The sequence below is a fragment of the Micropterus salmoides genome, unplaced genomic scaffold (assembly GCF_014851395.1).
Source record: "Micropterus salmoides isolate LMB-PRFRI ecotype aquatic unplaced genomic scaffold, ASM1485139v1 Ms_hic_scaffold_10, whole genome shotgun sequence".
Lineage (NCBI taxonomy): Eukaryota > Metazoa > Chordata > Actinopteri > Centrarchiformes > Centrarchidae > Micropterus > Micropterus salmoides.
The window spans coordinates 11,108,720-11,130,594 of NW_024040041.1; the positions used below are offsets into that span (position 1 = coordinate 11,108,720).

At 40.2% G+C, this 21,875-nt stretch overlaps 2 protein-coding genes across 3 annotated transcripts; both read right to left on the reverse strand.

Moving 5' to 3' along the window:
- Positions 1-1,458: 1,458 nt before the first annotated feature.
- Positions 1,459-7,396, reverse strand: slc25a17 (solute carrier family 25 member 17). Its single transcript, XM_038695972.1, has 9 exons — positions 7,155-7,396; positions 6,709-6,769; positions 6,537-6,603; positions 5,978-6,129; positions 4,720-4,836; positions 4,440-4,588; positions 3,355-3,450; positions 3,107-3,192; positions 1,459-1,787 (listed from the first exon to the last, which is right to left on the reverse strand). The coding sequence occupies exons 1-9, from the start codon at positions 7,209-7,211 to the stop codon at positions 1,637-1,639; spliced, it is 936 nt and encodes a 311-aa protein (XP_038551900.1). The 5' UTR covers positions 7,212-7,396; the 3' UTR covers positions 1,459-1,636.
- Positions 7,397-9,384: 1,988 nt separating this feature from the next.
- rpusd1 (RNA pseudouridine synthase domain containing 1) lies at positions 9,385-14,704 on the reverse strand. 2 transcript variants are annotated; one of them, XM_038695988.1, is made up of 7 exons: positions 14,549-14,683; positions 14,225-14,378; positions 13,439-13,658; positions 13,222-13,345; positions 12,974-13,076; positions 12,618-12,719; positions 9,385-10,544 (listed from the first exon to the last, which is right to left on the reverse strand). In XM_038695988.1, exons 3-7 carry the CDS (start codon positions 13,627-13,629, stop codon positions 10,132-10,134), a joined length of 933 nt encoding a protein of 310 aa, XP_038551916.1. In that variant the 5' UTR covers positions 13,630-13,658; positions 14,225-14,378; positions 14,549-14,683; the 3' UTR covers positions 9,385-10,131. The 2 variants fall into 2 exon arrangements, with proteins under 2 accessions (XP_038551916.1, XP_038551909.1); XM_038695981.1 differs by lacking the exon at positions 14,225-14,378 and having other exon boundaries at positions 14,549-14,704.
- Positions 14,705-21,875: the final 7,171 nt, after the last annotated feature.

Consider the following 21,875-nt stretch of genomic DNA (forward strand, 5'->3'; position numbering starts at 1 on the left):
CAAAAGGGGGGTTAAAGAAGGTGCTGCAGCTTTGATTCGGTTTCATTTCTGTTCTAATGAAACTCACTTTAAGTCTTTCTATAATGACTTTCTTGTTTCTGTTCAGAGCCTGATGTCATGTTGGTGGGAGGAGCCAGTCGCTGTGCCGTTACCCTGAAGATTAAACAGAAGTAAGTCTAGAAACTAGAAAATAGCTATGAAGGGAACCTAGACTCAGCAGCTGTGGTTTCCACAGGAGGACCAAACGATTCCTTGTACAGACGTGTGCAGTGGATCGGCTCTTACGGTGTTCAGTCTGAATCTGAACTGAGGGATTGGGTTTCATTAGATTCCTCTTTCTACAACCTGTAGATCACCTGCTATGAAAATAAGACAGTACGTGGAAATGAAAAACATTCTTTGTATAATTTCAAATATGAAATATGACCACATTACTTCTATTTTAGCTTCATTACACTGTATGTTTTAGAATTGACTTTAAAATTTTATTGATCACTTTTAAAGCTCTTCATGGCCTCTCGCCTTGTTATATTTCTGAACTTTTAGTCCCATACACACCAGCACGTACCTTGAGATCCTCGGGCAGAGGTCTGCTGTCTGTTCCAGAGTCTCGAATGAAAACTAAAGGGGACAGAGCGTTTTCTGTCAGGGCCCCGAGGCTCTGGAACAGCCTGCCTGAGGAAATCAAGTCCCTTCTTAAAACATACTTTTATAGGAGAGCCTTTCCCGATCTTATTTGACTTTATTTTATCCCTTTTATTTTATTGTATTTCACTAATTTTATATTAATTTTTCATGCTCTTATCTTGTTTTATTATTCTTTACACTTGTTAAAGCACTTTGTAACTTGTTTTTGAAAAGTGCTCTACAAATAAGGATTATTATTATTTCAACAAGACATCAGGAGAAACTGAGCAGGCTTCAGTTCATTCCCCAACAACTACTAAAACAACTATATGTTTAAGTGACTTCAGTAGCTTCAAGACATCTAAGGCCAATAAAGTTTAGGGAGCTCAAGTTCATGGGAGCTATTGTACTCATGTTTAATGAGTCTGTTTCGGGATTTCCAACACCTTTTCTCATCAGGCTGCCCCCCCCCGCTGCCTTTTATTTAGTTTTTTTTTAATTTATTTTTTTAAGGACTGTAGCAAAATCAGCATATTTTGAGGTGAGTGGTTTACTAAACCAGTGGTTCTCAAACTTTTTCATGTGAAGGACCCCTAAACTCAAATTTAACCACAGACCCCCATTTGATAAGATTTTGTCCCAGGATCAACCATCTGATAGGATTTTGGCTTTTATTCGTTTTATTCCAGAAAGTGTATGAAATCCATGACCAAAATAGTCACATTCGGTCACTTTGTTATTTATGGATGGAATAATAGTGAAAATAAATGATTCCCTTTTTGCTGGGGACCCCTTGAAACCCACTCAAGGACCCCAATTTGAGAACCACTGTACTAAACGTTTGTAATGCTTTATTGGTTAGAGTATTTGCAGGATGATGTCATCATTAAAGTTTCACTGTTTTTCAAGAAGGTGACAGATTTCAAGGAAGTCCCAATAAGGGGCCTGTAAGCAGTGATTAATCAGTGTTTTAATGTGGTAAAGTGTCCATTAGCTGTGAAGTGTCTAGCTAGCGTTTCTTGTAGTGGTTGCTCAGTCCCATGACTCTGAAGGTGCAGCTGGCAATCTTCTCATAGAGAAGGAACATGAGGGCAGCAGTCAGCACAGTCTGAAGCAGCTTGGCCTCCAGGCCTTTAAACAGACCCAACATGCCATACTTCCTGTAGAAGGAAACCAGGAGCAAAACATAATCACTATGTTAAATACGAAAGAGTAGAAGTCTTGTTAACATCATTCATGCAGATAATATTTCATGCGTTGCCTTTCTGCACACACACAGAAGCTAAAGAGCTGTATGACAGTTCTTATAAGGGATTTAAGAAAATTTGTGGCCATCACCAATTTTATAATACTACTTTATTAGTACTAATTTATGAGTGATCCTGAAACATGCAGAAATGAACAAAAACACAATGCAAAAAGAGTTTTTTCCCCCCTCTTTACTTTATTGGCATATTTCAACACAGCAGTTAATACTTTAGTAGATGGCAAAAATTCCCTCACTCTGACAGGTGCGTAACATCACAAGCTGTAGGCTATGATATTCTCTTGTTTAATGACCACCTCTCGCATTAGTCATGGACCGCTTCCCTTTTATTAGGCGTTTTCCCCTCCAACTTCATGTCAAACCATTAATCCCACTTTATTATTATTATTTCTGTCACGGTACAGAGCTGCATTGATGACACATCGTTGACAGCTGTACTATTCATATTTTCTAACCATTTCAGGTCCTCTAAAATGACTACCCACTCTGCTAAACTGCTTTTTTTGTCTACCGATTTCTATAAGCAGGACTTTACGGTTGCCTTATATGGCAATTTTAGGGCCGTTGATTATGCCAATGATCAAATCTCATGAATGTGCAGGTACTCATGAACAGGTTGTATCTGATAAGTTGAAAGGAGCAATTTTGGAACACTTGTCCAAGTGAACCTCAAAGGCAAAAGTATGAGATTTGGGGGATATGAATACAAAAGTTTAAATGTTCAATTATTTGCAAGTGATCAGGCTAGATTTGTGTATTCAAGCACTGTTAACTCATCTGCAGTGGTGTATGTGGTAACAGACACAATATTTACATATGCCAGCTTGTATTAAGGCCATAAGAGCAAGGTTAAGGCCAGATGATGGAGATGTGTTTTCTAGTTGTACTTCTTCATGGCAAACAGATTTGAGAGGCCAACTTGTGATATACCCAGCTATTGATGATGAATGAATGTTAATCTGTACTTTACTGGCCAGATTGCATCAAAGTGAGCCAATTCTAATCCAGATAAGACATAACCAGATTTGGGCTGCCAGTCTGAAAACAGTTGTAACAAATTCCTTCACATCAACTGCTACAAGTGCAAGAGTTAAATGTATTCTTCATCATTGTATTATGCACCGGGTCTACACAAGAGGACCTTCTATGGAGCCATGAAATTAGACAAAATTAAAATTGCAACCTTATTTGAAAACATGTGTTTGCACCCACCTCACTCTATTGACCAATAGATACTTGATAGTCCTTAGACTGGAAAGTAGTTTTGACCTGTCCGCTGAATCACTGAACTGACCAAACTGTAGGGATTTTAACACAAAAAAACACACATGTTCTTAAAGCTCCAATGTGAAGTATTTGTGTGTGCGTCTTTTAGATTATACTGGCATTGTTTTTTGTTTGTCTCTCACTTTGCATGTGTGCACGAACAGGAACAGACATAGTGTGGACACAAATCTTACCCTAAGAATGGATTGTATTGTCTGCAGTGGGTACGTAACAGTGGTGGCAACCGCTTTGGCAACCGCACCAATGATGAAGACCTCAACAGATGACAGCTTGGAGGGGAAAGAAGAAAACATTTCATATTATTATTAGTAGTAACAGGGGCAGCCTAAAGGTCTTAGGAGTATGCTTGCCTAGAGGCTTTACAGGGTTCAAACGTCCACACCAACTCTCCCCTCCTTTACTGTGAGCATCAGATGAACCTTGACTAACACAATTGCTCCAGTAGACCACGAAAATGTCAAAATGCACGTGGTATGAAATTTGGCAAAAACACATGTTCAGCCATATAGCCTGCTTCTGCGGTCTCTGTCGCCTCTGCTTAAGCCACACAAAAATCATGTGAACAGAATTACCAAGTCCCTGCATACTGAGTGTCCACTCATCCAGATGACGGGGTGACCTGAAGTTACATCCCCCTTTACTTTTCCAGTGGCTAACTACAAGCACATATTGTCATTTGCCTTATAACCATGATGTAAATGTTAATATTACTGTTTTGTTATTAAGTATAAGTCAACAGGTTTACAATGATTTCTATGCCCATAGAAACAATGGAGGCACGCTTAAAATGTTATTGATACATTTTAGGTGCGGTAATCTAGGCAGTTCTCACTGAGTGCTGTCACTAATGGCAGAAAATGGTTTCTCCTTACGTCTAATCTTTTATGCATGTACTTCTATTATGTCTTATATACTATATATATTGTCTTATCCTTAACCTTTTATTTTTGATCCTTCTAACTCAAGTTGAACATATTTGGGCTTTTATATATAGTCTATATTTTATGTTTCGACTTTCAGTGATGTTCAAATGTGCTGTTACGTTGTCTCAATTTTGTTTGATAAATGACAATGCAAATTATTTAACACCACATTTTCAACTTTGCTCTTCCTATATCATCCTTCTACCTGCATCTGTGCCCTTACCCAGCATTCCTTCCACTAAAATACTGCTCTGATTTCAGCACTCCTTCCCTATCCTTCAAAAGTTTTTACAAACCCCTAATGCCTTCCTCATCTCGCTCCATTTTTCACTCACCTCCCTGGGTACTCCTCTCCTCAGCTGCCTCTTCAGGCCTTCATAAATCATGAACTGGATGGCCGGGTTGAGCACCAGGAGGAGCGACGGGAAGGTCCCGTTCCACAGTGCACCAACGCCTTCATCACGGATGATCTGCACAAATGCATCTGGAGAAACAAAAGCCGTTTTTTAAATCAAAGAGCATCCAGGTATGGCACTAAATGCCACATACTGTTTGTAAAAATACAGACTTTTCTGCCTTAAAGAGCATAAGGACGATCAGTCTATGACTGTTTACCCAGAATGCCAGAGTAGTTGGTGGGCTGTATGTCAGCATTGCGAAACTTGGAACCCTGAAGCTTCAGCCTGGTGTTCACCACCCACAAAGGAGTGGTAACCAGTACGTTTACAACACCTAGAGACAAGGAGGCATGAAAGATGAGGTAGAACAAAGCAGTACAAAATAGCTTTGTTCCAGCAGCCACCACTCGGATGAACAAGTAGTAGTCTTATCTTATTTATTCTAGTGGCCATTTATTTAGTGTTTTGTTATTTTCATTTTTCTTTTTCTGATTATTGGAGCCCTGAGTAATTTTTATCATTTCCATCCTGTCTGCAACAACCAAAGCAAACACTTGCTCATCTTTTAGCATCATCATATCTATACAGAGAACATCACGTAACTGTTCCACAAATCAGAAGATCAGCGGTTCAATCCCCGGATGGCTGACAGATGGTCGATAGTTGAGCAGGCATCGTGATTGTAAGACCCCAACCTCTGGCAAAAAACCCCTAATTTTTCACACAATACCTCTGTGTAAAAGCAGGTTTTAATCACCACAAATGTTAATAAATTTTAAATATGCTTTGCACCTTCCTCGGAATTCTCTTCTCCCCACACACAGACACACAAGAGGCCTACACCTCAGGTAAACACCTGTGACACCAAAATGTGTGACCTATGCACGTAACACATGCACAGACATCGTCCGATGGAAATTTTGTTGACATCTCCCAACCCTTACCCCCAGCCTGACATATTGAAAAGTCGCGTTGAAAAAAAAAAAAATAAATATGGTTATAGGTTATATTAGAGGTCACCCTGCTCAGTCATGAAGATGTGGACTCTAATCTGAAATTAGATGGACTTTCTTCTCCTGGGTCACTGAAAGAAGGCATTTATGATCTGGACCCTCTTAAGGCTCGTGCAGACCGATGGCCGTGCTGTTTACACTACACAACTTGCCGTCTTGTGACGGGAGTCTTGAAGTTGTTGTGGCATTCACACTACGTGACTGATCGGTGACAGGGGGTCACACACTACACGAGCTGACAGCAGCTCTGTCACCCGACGCTGATCTCCAAACCACGTTTTGTCAAGAAAAAACGTGAAACGATGCAAACCTACACAGGAAACAGCTGTTTGTTATAATAAAGATGGCAATAATAAAGAAAGAATATGGGTGAAAGAATGGATTAGTACATGCAGGTAGCAGGGATTGTCTGAGCTACAGAGACAAAGAGCTAAAAATTGTGTAGTGTGAACTAGGCTTTACCTGCAGCGATGCCAACGATTAAATCAGTGCTGGGTGCTGACTGCTTTCCCTTCAGCCAGCTAGCCTTGAGGCTGTGGAAGAAGTAGAAGTAGACAAAGTTGGAGCAGCACAGGCTGCAGATGACCGGGAACCAACCTCTGTAGGGAGATAGTCTGCAGGGGGGACAGCAAACCAAGGAACACATCTTAGAGCACTTCTACTTCTATACTGTAGTGGACATCTCTTGTCTTTGCACCTTTTTCAGTGTGTGTTTTAGGGAGGTCAGGATTCTAAAAAACAGTATGATCCTGAAATGTGTCTCAAAAGACTGCAATAACCAACACCGCTTTGGGGTAAAACATTAAAGCCACTATGAAAAAGATTTGAGAACTTTAACTATTGCTTCAATTTGAGGTATTCAAAATGACTATGGGTACAGTGTGACAGCAATGCATATACAATACTGTACATATGTAAACATATGCTTTGTTTTTACATATATGAACTGACAAAGCTAAGACATAGAATCGAGACAACTGCAACTAAATCTAAGTCAGTCTAATGCAAAAAAAGCACTTACAGTCCTTCCTCTCTGACAATTTCTGCCAGAATGGCTGGAGTTGATTTGGCCTTTCTATTTTCATCCACTGAACACAAACGAAAGACATGTTTTGAATAAACACATTAACGTTACACTGATAACTATAATTACTGCAAATAAGACTGCATCACTACCTGCTTGCGTTTCTTACCTTGAAGCCTCAGTCTGGCAGTGTCAAGAGGGAAGAACACCGTCATGGCAGTCACACTTCCCTAAAACCAGGTAAGAGTCACACGGAGATTTGCAATGCCTTTTGGTTCAATATGGAATATTACACCAAACTCCATTGAAAAAATTTAAAAAGACACGGAAGATACTGAATTTATTGAATGGTCATAAAACACTATTCTTAGTGTAGGTAGGTTTGGCAGGTTGCCGAATAAAAAGGTTGATCAAAACATTTCAAAATGCACAAATCATGGTCTATTCACTGTAGTTTGTAGCGCTATCGTGTCGAAAACGTCAGGGCACGTTTCATGTGTAATGGAGTTTTGTGCCGCAATTTTACAGCGTTAAAGGGCACCAACTACACAGCTAACATTACAGCAATTATACATTCAGCTACAGATATTAATAGGGAAAGTAAAGCTAACTTACCACTGCTCCTGAGACAGCGTGAACCAAGCTCTCATACGAGAAAACGGGGGAGCTCATTTTAAACGAGATTATTGAAGTTTTATGCTTCCACTATTTGAATAAAATAAACCCAATGATTAATTTCTTAAAACCCCCATTTAAAAAAACAAAACTAGACAGTAGTTATAACCTCACTCTGCTGCTGTCTGTTTTTGAAGCCTCGCTTCCTCGTAGCGGACTTGTAGACGTTTTTCTCGAGAACTGGGGCATTATGGGTAATGTCGTTCTCATCCCGCTACACTGTGGACTTTCTTCCCTCGTTTAGGCCTGTGGTTTTAACTTTATTTTAAATTAAACAAAAGCACGTCAGTTCAACATATAATTCCTAAGGTAAAATAACCTTTTAGGAATATTTGCAGGACCAACCATGGGCATTCAGGGACAACATCCTAATAGAAGTTGCATTATAAGCTCTGATAGATCTTTCTGCATTTAACCAGTAGGATTTGTATTCATGATGATGCTGTTCAAGCTACTGAGCATAGTGGAAAATAACTTTCACCCTCCACAAACCCATTTGGATGAACAGGAGCACCTTGGTCAGTAGTGTTTGTAGAACAGATGCACATTCCTGTACATTTTATTTGATGCCAACTTAGTCCCCAAGAAAAGCCTTCCCATTCATTTATAGCACTTCACAAAATTAGAGATCCTGTCTCTGGTCAAGTAGTAGCCCATGCCGTTTACAAAGGCTACATCATTACATGTGCATACAATCCGCTTAAGAGACATTGAAAAGGGGCCAGTTATGGTCAGTTTAATGACAGGCATCTCAAAGCTACCCTTCATGCATTTGCAGCAGTCTAAGAAAGATCAACTGTGGGTAGTCAATGACTGGGGGGAAAAAAAAGGTTTTATCTACACCACCACCATGGTGGTCTCAGGGTGCGGCAACAGAACATGAGAACAACCTGTATGGAAGGATTAAAACTGGACAGGTGTGCCACATGGATTCATGATATGCATAATGGAGACCAGGGGTTCCATTACCTGAAATAGGTAACCAAGTATCTATGTGGGGATTAATGATAAAGCCATAGGCATTCTTATTTTGATTGTTTATTTAAAGTAGTGAAATATTTGAGAACTTTCTTTGCCGTGAGTAGTTCCAGAGGAGGTTGAGGAAGCACAGGGGGGGGGGGTCTGGCCATCCTGCCTGTGTGACAAGAAACCTTAATCATTAATAGTCAAGGTTCACAACATAGTATTAAGTGATTCTACTCTAATCCAGTTAGATATCAAATTAGCTCACACAGCTAAAGCAAACAATGCTAGTACTTACCTCTTCCTGGTTGTCTTCTCAGCAGGGGGGCAGAAGAGTAGTGTAGGCCCAAGCACCTTAAGAGCTGCAGGAACAAACCATGAAGCTGAGATTAAGGGGAGTAAAGACATCAACAATGTTGATTTATGTGATTATTTTCAGTGTATGTGTTTTTGATTTATTGATAGAAATTTGTATTTATGTCAATATTCATTCTTTGTGCTATATTTTTCTACAGTGTTGGGTTTTAGGTAAATATTAATTATTCTAAATGATTGTGGTCCCACCCAAGTAGTTTTACCCACTTAATTACCTGCAGGAGGGAGTGTACATAAGGCAGCTAGTTGCTTTCAGTATACGTTTGTTGCTGATTTGGTGTCTCATCATGTCTGTATGGAAGCTAATAAATACCATGTTTGTGCTTTGAATTTTACCTATGTCTCTCTCTCTCTGGCGAAAACTTAAAGCCACCGCCATGCATTCGGACAATATGAATTGCATAGTTCTGTCGCCTTATACTTTGTGCAGCAACAGGTAGCAGGAGCTGTGAATAAAATGTTTCTGGTGATGTTTATTCAAGTTGAAAATTCCATCATTGCCGCCATGGACCTCTTGGTGTCCTCTTTTCATGGAGCCCTCCTCACCGACTTTGTTTTTGAGTACATGCTGCTCGAGCCAAATTAACACCTGTGCCTTACTCTTTACATTTTATATTAACGTTACTGTACTCCCAAAGATATTGAGTGCCCTGGAAATGTCCCTCCATCCTTCCCCTGATTGCTATATTTTTAGTACACTACTACATATTTGTTTGGTGTATTCCTTGGTAGTGTTTTTTTTTGCCAGGACATAGACAAACCAGCTTTTGGGCCCTTCCAGTTGCAGATGCATTTAACCTACAATTTCTTGACAACTAGCTGCAACAGTGATGATTTAGTTAGTTCAACCATTTATTCAGCTTTTTATGTTATTATTGAACGAAGATACATTTTTACATTGACAAAAGCTTTTTCGTTAAACAGTGAGATTCAACATTGTAAAACAATCAGACATAAAAAAAACAAGGAAGGGGGTTGAATACAGTGACTGTATGTCAAAATGCAAAGAAACATACAGGCTATATGATCTTACATAGGATTCCATGTATGTTACAGCCACGCAGCATATGTGACAACACACTTGGACTTAACCAGCATTTCCTGGACAAATTCAGATCAACTGCTCCTTTTCAGGCCCCCCTACCAGGTTTATTTCATCTGACAATATCTGGCATAAACTTGTGACAAAAATCCCCAATTAAATAGTTACTCTTATTACAGTGGATTTATATTAAAATAATGAATGGCATGAATCCCTCACTTATGAACATGAACTTGAGCAAGGCACTTATTTCTCAGCTACTGCAGTAAAAGTCGCTCAGCGGCTCATTGTAAAGGACTGGTTATAGCGAGCAGCTATGAATTGTTTACGAGAGCAGTAATTTACATACTCACACACACTTCTTTTGTAACGTAACTGGCTTGTAACTGGCTTGTGAAGGAACTAAGGTTCATGTCTGTGTATACCCTTTTAATACAAGGCAGGTGGTCAATGAGATAGAGCGTGCATGCTCAACATGGTCTTCATAAGTAAACAGCTAAAATAAATTAAAATAAATAATTATACAAAAAAACTCCATCAGTCTCCAGCCCATTCACTCAGCCACTCTTGACACTCCCTCCTCTGCTCCTCACTCTCCTCCTGAGTGCTCTGTTCCCTGCTTCCTTTCCTCCTCTCCTCCTTCTTTCTCGCCCTCTCTCTCTCCTCCTCTCTGATCTTCCGGCCCTTCTCCACCTCGTGCTCCAGGAGGGCCTCCACAGTGGCTGTCAGTGGTCTTAAGGAGCGCTGCGGGAGCCACTTGGGATCCTCCGTGGGGACAAAGGGGTCTCCGGCAGAGACGAGCAGGGGCTGAGGTTCCAGGGGAATATGGAGGAGGTGAGCATGCAGCATCATGCGGTAGGGGGCATCGTCCACTCCCGAGCTGTACGTGAAGTCCCCAACGATGGGGTGGCCTATTGCGCTGCAGTGCACCCTTAACTGGTGGGTTCGTCCTGGGGGGAGAAAGGTGGTGGCGAGGAGCCAGAAAAGGAGAATTTTTCACAGCTATGCCAGTGTAAGGTATCTCAAGGTCAACATAATCATCTCTATAATCCTTTCTCCCAAGTATAAATCTAGCAGTATAGTGAGAAAGATGCAGTGGTGTTAGATATATACCAATCATTCACAGTGAGATAATACAGTATGCTTAATTAATCAGAGATGGGTTATTTATATTTTACATCCACGTCAATCTACTTTTATTTAGGTTAATTTGGCATGTAAATATAAGATGAAGGCGTTGTATCTCAGGTGAGCTGTCCCCAACACCAACAACCACGATCAAACGGCTAGGCAAGATTAAAAGAAACGATATAAATATTAATTATAAATATATTGCACTGTCTTCATTTCTTATTTTAAAACTGAACAAAATGTAAATATAAATTTCCTCTAGACTTGTCCAGATAAGATTTATTTCTAAATAAGGTTAAAAAAAAAAGAAGGAGGAAGAAATCAGTTCTCTTACAGTCCCCTCCAAAAGTATTGGAACGTTAAGGCAAATTCCTTTGTTTGTTGTTGTTTACTGAAGACATTTGGGTTTAAGATCAAAATATGAGTATGAAACCTACCACCCTTTGCTTGAACCCACCCATTTTTCAAGTGAGCAAAACTATTGGAACATGTGACTGACAGATGTTTCTTGTTGCCCAGGTGTTGCCTTTTAGGTTGATTGTCCAAACATTAAATAGCTCTGCATGACTAGTCTAAATTTTCATCCTATAAAGACTGCATTTCCTGTTAAAGAGGATAAACCAACATGAAGACCAGAGAGCTGTCTGTGGAAAAAAGCAAGCCATTGTCAAGCTGAGAAAAGAAGGAAAATCAACCAGAGCCATTGGACAAACATTGGGCATAGCAAGCACAACAATTTGGAAAGTCCCGAAAAAGAAAGAAACTACTGGTGTACTGAGCAACAGACGTCGAACAGGTCGGCCAAGAAAACAACAGTAGTTGATGACAGAAAATCACAGCTCTCACCTACGACCTCCACAGTGCAGGGGTGAAGGTATCACAATCCACTGTTGGAAGAAGACTCAGAGAGCAGAAATATAGAGGCCACACCACAAGATGCAAACCACTCATCAGCAGGAAGAATTAGAAGGTCAGATTGAAATTTGCAAAGAAAAACAGAGATGAGCCGCAAAAGTTCTGCAACACAATTTTATGGACTGATGAGACCAAGATTAATCTCTACCAAAGTGATGGAAAGGCCAAAGTGTGGAGAAAGAAAGGAGAAAGAAAGGACCTGCTTATGATCCGAAGCATACAAGCTCATCTGTGAAGCATGGTGGAGGTAATGTCATGGCTTGGGCGAGCATGGCTGCTACTGGAACAGGCTCATTAATATTTATTGATGATGTAACTGATGATGGTAGCAGCAGAATGAATTCAGAAGTGTACAGAAACATTGTGTCTGCCAATTTATGGAGAAACCCAGTGAAACTAATCGGGAGGAAGTTTATCATGCAGCAGGACAATGAGCCAAAGCACACTGCCAACAAAACAAAGGACTTCATCAGAGGGAAAAAGTGGAAGGTTTTAGACTGGCCAAGTCAATCACATGACCTTAACCCAATAGATCATGCATTTCACCTCCTTAAGAGGAGACTGAAGGGAGAAACATCCCAAAACAAACAAGAACTGAAAGAAGCTGCGGTAAAAGCCTGGAATAGCATCACAAATGAAGAATGCAACAGTTTGGTGATGTCGATGGGTCGCAGGCTTGAGCCAGTTATTGCAAGCAAGGCTTATGTTACCAAATATTAAATGTTATTTACTTTAAGATTATTTGTTCCATTACTTTTGCTCACCTAAGAATGCTGTGGTCTAATACAAACTGTGATATGTCCTAAGTTGTTTAACACATCTAGATGCGAATACCAGGAAATAAAAGCTGAAGTTCTGAACTCATACTCATCTTTTGATCTTAAACCCAAATGTCTTCAGTGAACAACAAAAACAAAGAAATTTGCCTTATGAGAACAAGGGGACTGTACATGAAAAGAAGCAAATGAGTGTTTTACCAGTGAGTGGCTTCAGTAGCACCTTGGTGACAGGGTCTCCATCATACAACCCATACTCCAACACCGTCAGTTCAGTTTGGCAAGGCTTGGGGTTCTCACAACCTGACAAGAGAAGAATGGGGGAAGATCAGCAGGAAAAATTAATACTCAACAATAAATGTACATCACTACTAATAATTTTAAACTAAGTTTATCAAAGACAAATTTCCATTGCCTTGTGCTGACAACGTAACATTTTTGATTCTGATCTTTCCCATTGTGAAAAAACAGACCAGCAAACAAAACTTACTGAACAAAATTTTTTAACATTTTTGAACATCACAAAACACCCACACAGGCAAGCCGGGTTCATGTACCTTCTGTTCCCTCAATACACATCATGTGTGTTTTTCCCTCTGAGGAGTTCTTGCCGATGGAGAAGTCCAAAGTTTGTGTCTCTTCTTCTACCCAGCCACGTACCTGGGAAAGAAAACTTTTTCAATTAGTTGTATTTCCTTACAGGTCTTTCTAATCACACATCAAATTATTCATTATGCAGCGTCACATACTAAAAGATATACAATAATGACTCTGCTGTGTGCATGTGTGTCACTGTATTTCACACCAGGGCGAGGTAGGCCTTGGTCACGGTACGGTCCTTGAAGCAGCGGTAAGCCCGGCCGGCAGCAGCCTTATTGAGGGCAACACAAAGAGCCCCACTTGTGGAGAAATCCAACTGATGACAGAACCTGTTGGTGGGGGGGTGGAGGGTGATGAGACTATTACTCTTTGTGAACATGATGTGGGTGAGGTGATACAGTTAGCATCAATGAGACTCTGACCTAAATCCATAGTAGGTGCTAGGGTCTGCCAGCTGAGGGAAGCGGTGCCGGAGCTGCGCCTGCACTGTGTGTTTCTCATACCACATCTTGCTATCAATGCGGATGTCCCAGTGCTTGTCCACCACGATGTAGTCATCGCTCTGGTACAGCACACACAGGGTCTCCAGGCTGGCAGGCTCTGCGGTCGTCATGTGCAGCGTTTAACTGACACAACTCGTACCTGCAGAGACAACAGGGTTATCTTGATATTGCACTGTGCAGCTTTTATTATGACTGAATCAGGCAGTGGCGCAATAAGTGTTAAAAGTGTAAATACTACAATGTATTAATATTCTATGAAATGTATTAATATTATCAGCAGGTGTAAATACATTTATAATGGAGAATGTCCCGTTAATGATGCCTTGATATGTAGGCAGGAGTCCCCAATTTGAGCTACACTTTTGGGTAGTTTAATCTGTTACAATGTGTCATTTATTCTAAATTAACAATATGTTTTGTTTGTTACATTTCTATATGCAGAGTAAGGTCCAAACAAATGTAGAGTAGGGTTAGGGTTGGCTAGTAAGTATAAAGAAGCATAAAATCGAACCACTTCAATAAGTAACAAGTAAATACTTTAGTATAGTACTTGACTAATGTACTTATTTTCAACAGCCAGGCAGTGGGTCTGGTTCAGAATTAAAACACTGGCATCAACTCATGAAATGAACTAACACTGACAAACAAAGTTGTAAACCAGCTTCAGCAACATTAATGTCTAAACCACAGAGCTTCAACACTGACACTGTTTAGGACTGTGAGAGGAACAGGTAGCTGGTAGAAGCATCTCTTGTGCCGGACATAATTTTCTCGTCGTCTCTAATAAACAAGTGACTTCTTCCTTATTCTCATAGGACACGCATGTCCCGTAGTGTCACCACCACAGCTGCTGTTGCTTCTAATAGGAAAAGTATACACAGGTTAGCATGTTAGCACATCTGGTTAGCTAGCTACTGCAGCTACACTGTAAGATAACTTAATAATATATATAACATAATACTGCGACAGTTTAACTACCACGTGTAAGTAGCCAAGACTAATATGTGGAATATTGTTTTATCTACATACCGAAAGTAAGCGTGCTTCGATGTGGAAACAGATGTAAACAAAACAAAGTGCTGCCGTGACTGCGCAGCCGCTCCTGCTTCTTCTGCTTCTGCTTCTGCTTCTGCTTCTTCTTCTTCTTCTTCTTCTCCTCCTCCTTCTTCTTCTTCTCCTCCTCCTCCTCCTCCTTCTTCTTCTCCTCCTTCTTCTTCTTCGTCTTCTTCGTTTGTTACGGCAGATAAAATGACTACTTGAAAGGTTTACAGCGCCATCTACTGCACTGCAATGTGGAACAGAATTCAATTCAGTTAAATTGTATTTATATAGCGCCAATTCATAACAAAACTTATCTCATTATCTCACTTTTCATATAGAGCAGGTCCAGGTCTCTCTGTATTATTATTTACAGAGAACCCAAAATTCCCCTGGCCTTCATGCAATCATGGCCTCGTGTCCTAGCTGGGGTTTCTTTCAAGAAGTGGGATTACGGAATTATATGACTAACTTTCCTGAGTTTTGAGGGGGTCTGGGTTTCACTCAAGAAAGCTGATAAACAACCAGTACATATGAAGCTTGGTAATAAAAAGATGCAAAATAAAGCTCTCCAATAGTTCCCAGCTCTGTCTTTTCACAATCTCGGTGTGTGTTATGTGGATAATTTTTATATTTTCTGGCAAAGAATGTCTCTTTTTAAGACAGACGGACTTCACCCAAACAAACGGGGCTTAGAAATGTTAGCTGCGCACATGCAGCATGTGGTGCGGTCCACACATGACTTACGTGAATGACTAATCATTCATGCAGCACACCTGGATGCACCACTGGTCACTGAACAGATCTCTGCCTCACTGCCACTAACAACTGTCTCCACCTGCTGGCATGTAAAACTGTCTGCTCCCAGCGCTGTTCCAAAGACTTCTATTCTTGTCATCATCACGCATAGACCAGTAAACCGAAATGTGCACATCCCACACAGAAATGTTAGTAATCTCTTAAGGATTAGGACAACTGCACCAACTCCAGCACCCAGAACAAACTCATTTAAAATGGCTCTCTTCGATGTGAGATCTCTGTCAAGTAAGACTTTTATCTTAAATGATTTTATCTTGTCAAATCTAGATTTTATGTTTTTAACTAAATCCTGGTTGCAAATGAATGACTATAGCCAGCTAGCTGAACTGTGTCCGCCTCAATATGATTGTTTTAGTCAACCGAGGGTCAGTGGTCGTGGTGGTGGGCTAGTGAGCGTGTATAGGAAATATTTAAAATGTCATCAAGTACGCTGTGATGAATTTAACTCCTTTGAAGTTCTCACTCTTAAACTTGGAGGGCTGCAACCTATCATATTTGTTATAATTTATCGCCCCCCAAAACCGCCTGGAGGATTTTTATCAGAACTTCCTGAATTTTTATCTACTCTGGTTTTAAATTATGACAGAATTGTTCTTTGTGGCGATTTTAATATTCATGTTGATGACCCCAACAATGTTAATGCAACTGACCTTTTAAATATGGCCACTTCTTTTAACTTCAAACAACATGTCAAAGGGCAAACACATATCCGTGGTCATACACTGGACTTGGTTTTTACCCTGGGTGTCAGCATTTCCTCTGTGGAATTAGTGGACATGACCATATCTGACCACAGATGTATTATTTTTAGCTGCGATTCTCCTGTTACTCATGCCGCCTCACCAAGCTCCGTGTGTTCTCGCATCTTTAATGAACAAAGTGTTTCAAAGTTTTGCGCATTCTTTCAGAGCCAAAGCCAACACCTGTCTGATTCCAACACCAACAATCTGGTCGATCACTTCAATCATATCTGCTTGTTGTCACTAAATATTACTGCTCCTCTAAAGGTTAGGCCTACGTCTAAAGCTAGTAAGCAACCCTGGATAAATGACAGCATTCGCAGCCTGAAAAGGGAATGCAGGAAAGCAGAGCGCAGATGGAAAAAATCCACTCTCCAAGTCCATTACCTCAGTCGGAAGGATTTATTAATTAACTACAATAACATGGTTAAGGATGCGAGAACACACTATTTTTCTGAACTCATTACTACACATAAACACAATCCCAGGTTTCTGTTTAAGACTGTGGATCAGCTGATAAACCCAACCCCTCCTTGTGCCTCAGCTGGAAGTAATGATGACTGTGAATTGTTTTTATCTTATTTTACCAATAAGGTGGTGTCAATCAGAGCCTCTATTACCCCCGTGGCCTCTTACTCAGAGGTCCCTCACCAGCAACAACAGAGTTTTAACCAGTTTTATCCCATCGACTTGTCTGAGCTTTTAAAAACAATATCACAAATGAGAGTGTCCTCCAGCTTGATGTAATACCTACAAAGTTTTTACTGAAAGTAATGGATTCTGTTGGGCCCCATTTGATCTCTGTTTTTAACAGCTCTCTATCTACTGGTTGTTTCCCTGATTATTTTAAAACGGCTTGCGTGAACCCACTTTTAAAGAAACCTGGTTTAGATCCCTCCCTCCCACATAATTTTAGACCAATTTCAAAACTGCCTTTTATTGCAAAGATTCTAGATAAATTGTGTCCAAACAGCTGCTCACTGTACTGGAAAATAACAAAATATTTGAAAAGTTCAGTCTGGTTTCAGGAAGTACCACAGTACTGAGACTGCCCTGCTTAAAGTCACCAATGACCTTTTAATGTCTGCTGATGAAGGTATGTGCTCAGTCCTGGTACTCCTGGACCTTAGCGCTGCTTTTGACACCATTGATCACAACATCATGTTAGACAGACTGAGGCACTGGGTGGGGATCTCTGGTACTTCCCTAGAATGGTTTTCATCCTACCTGTCAAATAGGAAGTTTTGTGTGTCTGTAAACAACTATGTCTCCTCGTTCTGTCCAGTTAAATATGGTGTGCCTCAGGGGTCGGTCTTAGGACCCATTTTGTTTTCCTTGTATCTGCTTCCCCTTGGACATATTATCCATAAACATGGCATTTCTTTTCATATTTATGCTGATGACACACAAATATACTTGCCAGTCAGATCCATAGACCCTGGAATGCTGAGTTCACTTAACAACTGCCTTTGTGAAGTTAAAAAATGGATGTCAAATAATTTCCTCCAGCTGAACTCAGACAAAACAGAAATCCTGGTCATCGGGTCCCAGCAGATGGCAAACCAAATACTGCCATCTGCTGGTTCCCTAGTAAATCACATTAAGCCTGTTGCAAAGAACCTTGGTGTTTGGTTTGATAGTAATTTAAATTTCGAGCAGCACACCACAAAGCTTGTTCAATCATGTTTTTATCAACTTAGAAATATAACAAAAATTCGATCTATGTTAACTTTTAAGGACACCAAGACCATTTTACACGCCTTCATCTCATCACGCCTGGATTATTGCAACAGCCTTTTCACTTGTTTAACCCAAAAATCTACTGATAGACTCCAAACTGTCCAGAACTCAGCTGCCAGGCTTTTAACCAGAACAAAGAAATATGACCACATTACTCCTGTTTCAGCTTCATTACACTGGCTCCCAGTATGTTTTAGAATTTACTTAAAAATTTTATTGATCACTTTTAAAGCTCTTCATGGCCTCTCGCCTTGTTATATTTCTGACCTTTTAGTCCCATACACACCAGCACGTACCTTGAGATCCTCGAGGTCTGTTGTCTGTTCCAGACTCTCGACTGAAAACTAAAGGGGACAGAGCGTTTGCTGTCAGGGCCCCGAGGCTCTGGAACAGCCTGCCCGAGGAAACCAGGTCGGCTGAGTCAGTGAACTCTTTTAAGTCCCTTCTTAAAACATACTTTTATAGGAGAGCCTTTCCCGATCTTATTTGACTTTATTTTATCCCTTTTATTTTATTCTATTTTACTAATTTTATATTTATCTTAAACATGTATTTTAGTCTTTTCAATGTTTTCTTGCTTTTATCTTGTATTGTTTTTGTATTATTGTTTTTTGGGTATTATTGTCTTTACACTTGTTAAAGCATTTTGTAACTTGTTTTTGAAAAGTGCTCTACAAATAAAGATTATTATTATTATTATATTATTATTATCTCAAGGTCCAAATAGGGCCTTTCTGTGGTCAGTTTGTGACTTTCCTCTAGTTTAGCTGTTATCTACCTTTTTACCTCATGACCCATTAAATGAAGCAATGTATACTTAAGCTATGATTTGTGTAAGTGAACTATACATTTTCTTCTTTCTTATGCTTAAAACAAACCCTTGTGACCCCGCTGGCTCAGATTTATCTTGTGACTCATTAGGAGGTCACGATCGACAGGTAGATGTTTCCTCTCATCGTCCAAAGACATACAGGTTAGGTGAAGTGGACCTTTTATAAAAGCAGTAACCTTTTGACATTATTGTAGCAAAAACATGGTGTTACTTCAACATTGCAGTTGCAGGGCTTTAGCTCAGTGGACAGAGCAATCATTAATGTAATCAGTTTCATCAGTTAATATCCTGCTATGACAAGTTCCAGTGTGTGCTGTTAGAAAAACCCCCTGACTGTAACTGTGAATGTGTTTATTTGTAGCAGATTTCCTAAACTCTCCTGAACAGTTTACTAAAATCAATTAATAATGGTCACGTTATGGAGTGGGGCAATGCTATTGAACATAAAATGTAGGAGTCCATTCTCTTGACACAGGGGATTATGTCTATTGCATTTGTTTCATCTGTTTTCTGCCCTGTCATTAGGTACTGATCCAGGTTACTCACCCATTTTTTGTGACGTCCATAATCCCTCACCTTAACCTCACCTCGACACTTTTATCTGCCAGGGGTCAGCCGCTCTGACGACATGGTAGATCCGGTATTATAAGCATGTGGTATTTGAGATGACGAAATGCTCTTGGGTTTTTCAACTTATTTCATTCATGGTTCACAGGTTCATTTGTTTGTCATTTTACAACCCGGATGTGCCCAATGACATGTATGTTGTACATAAATTAACAAAAAATTATTTGAATAGAATACAATTAAATTTAACTATATATACAGTTTCTTACATACATAGATGTATATATACATTCAAGGTATATTTATACTTTCTGTTACACTACAATTTTGAGGGACAGCGGGGATGCAGTTTTCTTTCACTGTGGCTTTAGTTGGCTCACACACACATACACGGATCAATCCTTACCTCAACTTTGTTCCCTGTAGGGAGGGACATAATCTCTTTGCAGCCACCTGACCAGCATGCACCGCAGACACAAACACACACACACATGAACTTACAGCCACCTCACTCCCCTTCCCTTGCATGTCGTTTTCGCCTGCACCCAGGGGAAGATGTCAATACTGCTCACTAAGCAAACATTTAGCTGTCTCTCCTCTCTCAGGCATGGACACACCCACCGCAGTCTTTGTACACATAAAATGCAGCACGGTGTAATGAGATGCCTTGCTCCAGGGCACATCAGTGATTTGTGTCACCATACTGGAAGCGAGGGTATAGTGGCACCACAGCCCATCCACAACTAGCCAGAGTTTAGGGAGAAAAGTGATGCTGGATAGAGAAGAATAAACAGAAGAGCAATAGTCATGTAAGGGAAGCGTTGTGTACTGGTCAGGTCCATAGTGATGGGGCCAGGAGCCTCATCACACAGCAGGGTCAGCCTGGTCACCTGGACATTAGTTACAAACACCAGAGTTCCACAGTTCCTGTTCACACATGGACTTTCTCACAGGTTCTCCTGTTCAAGTTTCAACCTCCCACAGTTTCTTGGTTCAGCACTTTGACCCTTGAGAATCATTTAAGACCATCCTCCAGAACGCCATGTGTTATTCACATCTATCTTGCCTTCACCCAGGTTGTAACCCTGGTGACCTCTGAATGTTTTAAAAGATGTGTAAAATTTTCAACTGAAACGTTGAATTGTGCACAAGACAACTTTATGAACAGTTGTAGAAATAAGAAACTGAACCCTACACTTATATAGTTTTTCATTTCTGCAGCTATCAAAGATGTTCTCCTACACAACTTGTTAACAAAAACAAAAGGCAAACTTGATTTTAGTAAGATCTAGGTTGAAAAAGACCTTTATGTTGTTGTTATGGCTATGGTAGTTGGTAGTTTTTTATTGATATGATTTCATGCTAGAATAAATAAAGTTGTGTATTTGGTCTTTCTTCCTCTTAATGAACAATTCAACCACTAATGATGTGCATTTTATTATTGCCCAGAGGCAAAAATGAGTTTAACATATTTTTCTTGTGTACTCCAGACCTGCAGAGTTTGCTGGAAAGATTTGCCACAAGGGACTTTTCTCTGTAACCGTTTAAATGTCTGTAGATCCATATTTTCATCTTGTTCTAATTATTTCTCCATCACACTACGACCTCCTCATAGCTCAAAGCTAACAAATTATTAGCTTATTTGTTTTGGACGTACTGTGCCGAAACACGTTGGTTGAATGAAGTGCAGGCTCTTCCAGCGAGTAATCCCTGAACAGAGCCAGGTATGAATTTGTTTTCAGCTAAGAAGATCAAAAATTATTATATAATTGGCATTTCATAACCCAATCTGCTTGCCACTGTGTGTGTGTGTGTGTGTGTGTGTGTGTGTGTGTGTGTGTGTGTGTGTAAATTAGACAGGTGTTACTACAGAATGGGATTCAAATGTGGCGTTGTGTCTCTATTGTTGAGTTTCTGGTTATTGTTGCATAATATTTCAGAGCAAATCATCTCAGAGAGCTGAATGGTAGATTAGCATCTTTACCTGGGCATGGACTATGACAAGAAAGCATCTCTCACACACACACACACACACACACACACACACACACATACACACATAAAGAGATGCACGTGGCCCCACGCAGTTTCAGTGAAAATCACAAACGTGTCAGTCAGATGACAGAGAAGACAAAGAGGAGAGAGGATTAGCTGACAGACATTCATGATTATCCCTTTCACTAACGAGGATCTATTACTTTTCCTTGATCGAAAACTGGATATTCTTTTGCTCTCTTAACTATAAAATCTTGACCATTGGCTGGAAACATTGACAAATGTTAGATTACCACTTGAGAAGAGACTAGAGGAACAGGGTGTTTCATCTTTTGTTTTGTGCTCGGTGAATGAAAACCCACCTGGATGTTGTATTTCTCTGGATTTAGCTGACTGTGTTGGCCAAGGTGACCTTCTCCAGCTTGGATTCATCTTTTGAGCTTGTTGGATCTTTTGATGAGTTTAAAAGCTGGAACCAGTCCGATAAACGTGCCTACAACATCAGCAACAGTGTCTTAGGTCTTTTCTCAAACTAGTGTGGTCTGTGTTCCTCCACAGGTGTGAATATACAGGCTGGAGAGTTTTTTGAGGCACCACAAGTTGATCATTGAAAGTGTAGGTTTGA